This window comes from Leptonychotes weddellii, chromosome 3 (genome assembly GCF_054177405.1).
Source record: "Leptonychotes weddellii isolate Sample4059 chromosome 3, ASM5417740v2, whole genome shotgun sequence".
NCBI lineage: Eukaryota > Metazoa > Chordata > Mammalia > Carnivora > Phocidae > Leptonychotes > Leptonychotes weddellii.
The window spans coordinates 124,466,297-124,475,358 of NC_138371.1; the positions used below are offsets into that span (position 1 = coordinate 124,466,297).

The 9,062-nt window shown below is 38.4% G+C and overlaps 1 protein-coding gene across 1 annotated transcript in view; it reads left to right on the forward strand.

The window, feature by feature from the left end:
- The window catches only part of CPB2 (carboxypeptidase B2), a 50,032-nt gene that overhangs the window by 24,551 nt on the left and 16,419 nt on the right, over positions 1-9,062 (forward strand). The window contains exons 6-7 of the mRNA XM_006747141.3: positions 444-548; positions 8,014-8,124. Of these exons, the coding sequence (XP_006747204.1) occupies positions 444-548; positions 8,014-8,124 (216 nt within the window). The remainder of the gene's footprint in view (positions 1-443; positions 549-8,013; positions 8,125-9,062) is intronic.

Genomic DNA, 9,062 nt, shown 5'->3' on the forward strand with positions numbered 1-9,062 from the left:
AGTCCAAGTTTATCTTCAGCACCACTGGCTTCCCTTCCCCAAACCTTGCTTTGTTCCAGTCTCCTACAGAAAGCTGCCCACGCCACACATACCTATTTACCTCACAGAAGGTGTCAAGATACAGCTGAAGTACTGGTGCTCTGGTCTTTATTTCTACACTTCCACGTGCAACTCTGGTATGACTAAGCAATTGTGGAAGAACAAAGAGGGCTCTAAATCAAAGGTCCTGAGTGCAAATGTCAATCCTGATTCTCACCCGCTATGTGACTTTAACTAGTATCTTTTAATCTCACCAGCTTTTAATGTCCCTTGAAAACCCTCAAAGGAATGTAGAGAATAATGCGTGTTTCACAGATTTGTTGCAAGAATTAAATATAAGCACTACATAAATGGAAGGATTATCCTGAAGCTTCTTGTTATTGTTGTGGGTTTTCTTTGGACAGGTTTCTAGGAAAGAACAAACAGCAAAAAATGCCATATGGATCGACTGTGGCATTCATGCCAGAGAATGGATCTCTCCTGCTTTCTGCTTGTGGTTCATAGACCGTGTAAGTATTTACATTCTCTTAAGCCGGAGTTTCTCAGTGCGTGGCCTAAGACAACATGCACAGAATCAACTGGACTGTTTATTAAATTCATTTTCCCAGGTCACATTCTAGAATTCTCAACTTAAACTCTCTGGTGGTGAGGTCTGGTAATCTACAATTTTCACAAGCTACCCAGGTGATTTTGTGCATATTAAGTTTGAGAACCGTAACTTCAAGCATTTAAATCACCCTAAAGATTGTCCACCTTTTCCTTCCTACATTTCTGGCTAAGGCTAAACACTGGAAAATAATCAAGAACTATTTTACAGTTGTATTGTGTTTACTAAGGGCCATGGTCTGCCCATGGAAATTGCACATGAAGTACATTACAGAGCAGATCATATTTTCTCATATGTTATAATGGGGGGTTTTTGTTCCTGAAGAAGGCCTTGGCAGCAAAAAATCCATATATCCATATATAAGACAAAGAGTCTGGCATAAAAATCAAAATTATAATGACTATAAACCTCTATCATAAATGAAAGCGTAAAAATTATGCTTCAGTTCCTATAAAATGGGCATAAATGTTCTCTCTATTGATTTATACAAAGAGCCTTTACCACTGGAAGAGTAACTTAAAATATGTGTCCTTCTGTTGATGGTTCTTGTCCCTCTATTCACAGGTATACAACTATACAAAATAGATTTGTTTTTAAAAATTAAAAGATAGTCACTTAGATTGATCTGATCACATAGATTAACAAATGAAGTACATCAAAGGTAAAAACATTGTTGCCTTTGCTGGGTCTTGTCAAATACAACATTTCTACCTACCTTCTCCTGCCTTGCCGTGTGCTCTTCCCCCCGATGGGAGCTGCAGCACCCTTGAGCCTTCTGCAAAGTTCCCAGCCCACCATCAGTACTACCTTGACCAAATGAGGATAGTTCTCAACTGACTAGATCCTTAACACAGCCCAGCCATTTAAGGATCCTTCCTGAAGTTGGGTAGTTTTATTCATTTTAGGTAATGAATGGAGTACCAGTTAGTGGAGAAAGAAAGGTGCAAAGCAAGCAAGAAAGAACACTTCTTTTTCATTCCAACACTGAACCTGGAAAGGGCCAGAAAGAAACTCTAATTCATGTTGACTCTAATTCCTATTGGTGAAGTTGTCCTTACTTGCTATCCTTCTCAAACTGACACGTCTTCTCTCCTATTACACATGTTCACCTCTACCCTGCCCCCTTGCTGAATCTTTGCAAGTTTCAATTACTTATTCCACAAATATTTATAAATTGCCTATGAGTTTCCAGACTCTGGAGATACTAAGGGAAATAAGATACAGATCAAAAACCTTACTGTCAAATATTTTGCCCCAACAACGTGAATCTGATTTTTGTAACCCAAAGCAACACAGTCAGTAAACTCTTTTTAATGCACATTTCAGGAGCTCTAGCCTTGCCTGCCTACAACTAATTTAGATCATCTTTCATAATGATTCAAACAACTGTAGAAGGAAAAATAAAAGATTTAGTTTTAAAAATTTTGTGTGGTGTAGATTTTATATTTAAAAAGTAAAGAACCCAGGGCGTCGGGTGGCTCAGTTGGTTAAGCGACTGCCTTCGGCTCAGGTCATGATCCTGGAGTCTCGGGATCGAGTCCTGCGCCGGGCTCCCTGCTCAGCAGGGAGTCTGCTTCTCCCTCTGACCCTCCCCCCTCTCATGCTCTCTCTCTCTATCTCATTCTCTCTCTCAAATAAATAAATAAAATCTTTTAAAAAAAATAAAAAGTAAAGAACCCAAAGATGAATTGCAGTCTTAGCTTTTAAGTCTCTGTAAAGAAAACCTACACCATCCCTGTGTTTCTCCTTTCCTCTTGTACAACAACCACACACACAACACTTCTGACATCAGATACATGGGCACTTTCCCCACCCCACGCAATTCTGTGACACCTGTTGTGTGTCCTACAATTTAACTCAATTCTGACACTATCTACATGGAGATTGAGTCAGATCCCACTGGGTGAGGGCTCAGTCCCACAAGACTGCCCCCCTCACGCTTCAGATGCTGGTTGAAAGTCCAGGCTGTTATCTGTGCTTCTGACTAAGCAGCTACAAATCAAAGGTTACCAGGACCTCCTCCTTAGGTTTGATTAATTTGCTAGAGCAGCTCACAGAACTCAGAGAAACGGTTCACTTACTATTTACCAGTTTATTATGAAACGGATATGATAAATGATAGAGTTGAACATTCAAGTGGAAGAGATGCCTAAGGCAAGGTATGTGGGAAGAGGCGTGGAGCTCCCCAAACCCTCTTCAGATGAGCCACTCTCCCAGCACCTCCACATGTTCACTAACCCAGAAGCTCCCTGAACCCCATACCTTTGGGATTTTTAAAGCGCCTTCATCATGTAGGCATGATGGATCATTAACTCAATTTCTAACCCCTCTCCCCTTCCTGGAGGATAGGGTTAGGGCTAGGAGTTCCAAGTTCCTGGCTTGGTCTTTCTGTTGAGCAGTATTCTTCCAGGAGCCCACCAAGGGTCACCTGAGAGAACAAAAGACACATCAATCACCCAGGAGATTCCAAGGGATTTAAAAGTCCTGTGTCAGGAACCTAGGTCAAAGACCAAATACTAGACCAAAAGATGGTCCTTATTGCTCTTATCATTTAGGAAATTACAAGGTCTGTGCCAGGAACCAGAGGGGCTGTGGGGTAGAGACCAACATATATACATATTTCTATCTCACAGTTCTCACTCTCTTCTCCAACTCAGTATGGTGCAGTCTCAGCTTAAGGAAACGCATTGCTCTACACTTTGGGGACCCTGAGGCCAGTCATTTCTTTCTATGCCTCTCATTCATCTGGTAGAGGCCAAATTTAGATCCCTTCTACTAGTACAAAGGCAGGGGCTGAGCCTGGCTTGTGCATGACTGCATCACTAGGACCAAACTCAGCACAGGGTATGGCACATCACTGCAGCCCAAGGGACATGGATTGGGCATCACACCTAGCTCAGGACTTTGTCTGCCAACTGGCTTTTCTCAGTGCCAACCTCCCTCTGAACCTCTGACCCGGAGAACTCTCATGTAGCTGCACACAGAGTTGGTACCCTGCAACCTCAGGGCCTCCACAGAATTCCTTCTGCTGCCCCTCACCTTAGCTGACACGTGACTTGTGAAGAACACTGCTTCATAGAAGCTCCATCAAGGAGAGGGGCTGCTCTTCCATATCTCCATATGCTGAGGGACCAGAGTAGTGGATCAATGTTCTCCTGTCCTAATACAGGTATCCCCTACTTTCCAAAAGTTGGCATGATGCCACTTCACTTTTATGAAAGACCTACATTCGTATGGGAATGGTTTTCTTTATTAAAGCAAAAAAAAAAAAAATGTCCTTCAGATTTCTTTCAGTTAGCCAAAACAGGTACTAATGTAAAAGTGTTTGGGAAGTGGGGGTGCTTTTCACTTTATGCCATTTTGGCTTCTGGAAATCTTTCATAGGCACGCTCTGCTTTCGGATAGCGTGGGAAACCTGTACTGCTGTTTGCCCGTTTCTCCAAATTCCTGATCTGATCTGGTTGAACCACCCTTGTCTTTTCTTTTTACTGTCATCTAATGATCTCCAGATAATTCCCTGGAACCTGGCTCACGGTTCTTTATTCCTCTCCAATTCTTCTTGCCCTTATTCTGAGTGAATTCAATTCCCATATGTGAGGTCCATCTAAAGAATCATCTCAGCAACTTGAACTCTACATCATCAAACCTAACCTCAACTCTATTTTAGTATATTTCCCCCGTGGCTGTCCTCTGGATCTCAAAAATAATTCTCTCCCCGACCTTTAGATCCAGAATATGGCCAAGGAGAGTAACCAGGAACGATAGGAGGAGCCACTTAACAATCTGACCACTTAATTTCCTCTTTCTGCTTCTGTCATTCCTCACACCTGTTCACCAACCATTCACCCATATCCTGAACGTCTTGTCCCCGTGATGTGCTCTTCAGGAGTTCTAACCCCAAACACCCCACAGAATTAACGGTCCTCCTTCTAAGCTACCTTGTATATCCTGATTTTATTATCATACTTGTAACATTGAATTGTTGTTCTTTCCTTTCCAACTTGACACTTTTATCAGTTTGTTAGGGACAAAGACCATCTCTAAAGTCAGTTTTTGTTGTTGTTACCCATAACTCAGTATATTATTTGGTTCATAGAACCAGCATTCAACATCCTCTTGTTATATTTAAAATTTAAATTAATGCTCAAATTAGGCTCAAATACAACTCTGGGGTCCAGAGAGTACCTACCATTGTGCTAAATGCTTTATTGCCATTGTAGAACAACTGGGACTTACAGCTCTTTGCTGTATTTCTAGTGGTAGCGGGAGTAATGGTTTATTTTAAAATCTTCTGTTCATAGCATCTTATATGCCTTTTTGTACTAATTTATTCTGTCAAATGGCTACTGGTTAATTTGTTGGTAGGTATTGTTGTTATTGTTTAGGGCCAAAGACAAAGCTTTGGTGTACCCCAGGAAAAGATTGGTGAGTAATCATCTGCCACAGGCCGAGCTGCTAGGAATCAGACAAACCATTATTTCCCACCCCCTAATCTCTCACTCTTGTGCAGTCCTCCCTCTATTCTCATCTTTCTTCTCTTGTTTTTATTACTAGGACAGTGATTTCAACTATGTTACTTGTTGGCAAATCATTCCTTCAACAAATATTTATTTGTTGTCATTTGTGTGTCAGGCATAATTTCTTCAGCTACCTACCTGATTAAGAGTGATATAAAACCATGACTGTAAACATATTTACAAACTACCATGAAAACTCAGTGGATAACACATGCTTGGAGAGCCCCATGATACACAAATCACAAATTAATGGGTAAAGAATTATTAGATTCATAAGCATGTTCAAGTTTGGTTGAAAATGTTATTTAAAAAAATCATGTCTTTAAAACACAGGTGATATACCAAGTCAGAATTATAAGGCTTATAGAATTTTAGAAGTTGTATTTCTTCAATGATATGATTATATATCTAGATTGTATGCGTTTGAAATACAAATTACTGGATAAATATCAAATCTGAAAATGTTTTAATGAGTAATAACATTATTCACAAAGTTAATTGAGAACATTTCTTACATTTCTCTGTATCTATATATCTCTGCCCTTAATCAGCACAATGCCTGGAAAAGAATACAGGTTTGCCCAGTTACCAAGTACCCAATCTTACCCTTAGCCCATCAGGAAAATACCCAAAGTCCTGAGGATGCTATAAAATTACCTAGCTGATCCATTCAGGTCACCCTCCCATTTGGGTCCATGTCTCCTCTTATAGATAGGCATTAAGAAGTCCCCTTAACACGCAATTTCCCCTGTCTTTCCTTTTTCTAAGCCTCACCACTGAGGTCCTGGTTTCATCCTGTTATTTCTCTTCAGATCACCAATTCCCACTTATTCTGGGCCCTCATCTTCTTTAAATGCACCCAAACAAGCCCACCACTAGTCCAGATGGTGTCCTTGTGAAGGATTAAGAAAGACATCTTTTGCTGAAATAACTAGATATCCACATGCAAAAGAATGAACTTGGACCCCTACCTCATACCATGTACAAATATTAACTCAAAATGGGTCAGAGGCCTAAATTTAAAAGCTAAAATTATAAAGTTCTCAGAAGAAAATTTAGAAGTAGTAAATCTTTGTGACTTTAGGTAATTATTTGTTAGATATGACACCACAAGCACAAGCAACGAAAGAAAAAAGAGATAAATAGAGCTTTACCAAAATTAACAGTCTTAGTGCTTTTCAAAGGATGTCATCAGGAAAGTAAAAAGACAACCCACAGAGTGGGGGGAAATTTATATGATAAGGGATTTTCATTCAAAATATATAAAGAACTTCTACAAATAAACAATAAAATGACAATCCAATTTTGAATTGGGCAAAATATCTGAAAAGACAAGTCTCCAGAGAAGATATACAAATGACCAATAAGCACATCAAAAGATGTTCAGTATCATCAGTCATTAGGGAAATATTTGCAAATCAAAACCACAATGAGATACCACTTCAGATCCACTAGGGTGGCTAAAATTTAAAAAGGTAATAACAAGTGTTGGTAAAGATGTGAAAAAATTGGAACCCTCATCCATTGCTGTTGGGATTGTAAAATAATTCAGCCATGATTTTACAGTTTGGCAATTCCTTGAAAGGTTAAGTATAGAATTACCATATGATTCAGCAATTCCACTACTAGGTATACACCCAAGAAAAGTAGACACATTTGTTTACAAATGTTCATGGCATCGTTATTCATAATAGTCAAAAAATATGCCCATCAATTTATGAGTAGACAGAATAATGTGGTATATCCTTATAATTGAATATCATTCAGCAATGAAAAGGAATGAAGTACTGACTCATGCTACAAAATGGATGAATCTTGCAAACATTATGCTAAGTGATAGAAGCCAGATATAAAAGGCCATATATATTATGATTCCATTTAAATAAAATATCTAGAATGGGTAAATCCACAGAGACAGAAAGTTGGTAAGTGTCAGGGGTGAGTGTAGAGATAGGTAGAAGGGGAATAACTCCTAATGGGTAAGGATTTTTTGGTGGGGGGGAGGGCTGATGAAGATGTTTTGAAGTCAGATAGTGGTGATGGTTGCACAACTCTGTGAATATACTTAAAAAAAAATCACTGAGTTATTCATTTCAAAATGGTGAATTTCTTTTTATGTTAATTGTATCTTAATAAAGCTGTTAAAGAAAAGAGGGGCACCTGGGTGACTCAGTCAGTTAAGTGTCTGACTCTTGATATCAGCTCAGGTCTTGATCTCAAGGTTGTGAGTTCAAGCCCCACATTGGGCTCCACAAAAAATTCTTGTTGGGCTCTGACAGATGATCCACATTAGCTCTGGAATTTCTTATCCAAAAAGCAGGACTCCAAACAGAAGGGATGAGTGAGGGTTGGAATGTATGTTTCATAGATTTGTTGAAAGAATTAAAATTAAAAATTTAGTTCCCTGGGTAATAAGGACAATGTAGAAACTACCTAGTCATATCTGGGCATAAGACAAGGTTAGTTTAAACTCTGATCGATATGTGTTATTGAAAAAGGAGTGGAATTGTATCTAGGTTTTGTTTCTTTAAATCTCTGATGTGAGCTGTATTGCTTTAGTAAAGAATTTTTTTTGTTTCTTGAAGAAAATTTTAGAAAATATGTGGTTCTATTTTCTGCCTTCATTAAATAAGAAGACCATTTGTCTCATGTCCAAGGCATTTGCCACCATTTGACAGGATAGTGCCCTCAGTTCAGACTTTTCAAGGAATTAATACTCTTCCTGAAAGTTAAATACACTAATCTAAACATTCCAAATGACTTCTTAAAAAAATAAAACACATAAAAGAAACAGACTAAGTTTAGAAGGACTTAAAAGATATTATTAAACATACTTGGTTTAATTTGTAGGTAACTCAATCATATGGGAAAGAAACACCATACACCAATCTTCTGAGGCATGTGGATTTCTATGTGATGCCAGTAGTTAATGTGGATGGTTATGACTTCACATGGAAAAAGGTAGGTGAAGGCGAAGAAAACAAAGCATACCCTATTTGGGGGTACAGGATGCACAGGCTGAATTATTCAAAGAATCGTGGATCTTGGCACAATGGTTTTGTTTAAATATACATATAATTATTTTTTAATTTTATTTTATTGTATTATGTATACATATAATTAAATTCTTATTATGGAAAAGCTCAAACATATGAATGGAAATCCTTGCACAGTAAACTCCTTTGTGCCCATCACACAACTTCATCAGTAATTAGTTCATGGCCAGGGGCACCTGAGTGGTGTAGTTGGTTAAGGGGTCAGCTCTTGGTTTTGGCTCAGGTTCTGATCTCAGGGTCATGAGATCGAGCCAAGTATCAGGCTCTGCACTCAGCATGGAGTCTGCTTAAGACTCTCCCTCTGCTCCTCCTCCTGTGTTGCGCGCTCTCTCTCTCTAAAATAAATAAATAAATAAATAAATCTTTAAAAAAATAAATTAATCAACTCATGGCCAATGTTTTCTCACATATATCTCCAAACCAATTCTATCTTATTATATTATTTTGAAGCAAATCTCAGACACCATATCATTTCATCAATAAGTATTTCAGGATGCATCTCTGAAAGAGATCTTAAAAAAAAAAAACAACAACATGGTACAACTGTACCTGAGAATTAACGATACTTAATATCATAAAATGTCCATTTGATATTTACATTTGTAATTGCTTCATAACTTAAAAAAAATTTTTTTCTTTGATTCAGGATCCAATTAAAGCCAATATATTGTGATTGGTTTAGATATCTTTTAATTCTATTTTATTTTATTTATTTTTTTTTATTCTTATGTTAATCCCCATACATTACATCATTAGTTCTAGATGAAGTGTTCCATGATTCATTGTTCGTGCACAACACCCAGTGCTCCATGCAGAACGTGCCCTCCTCAACACCCACCACCA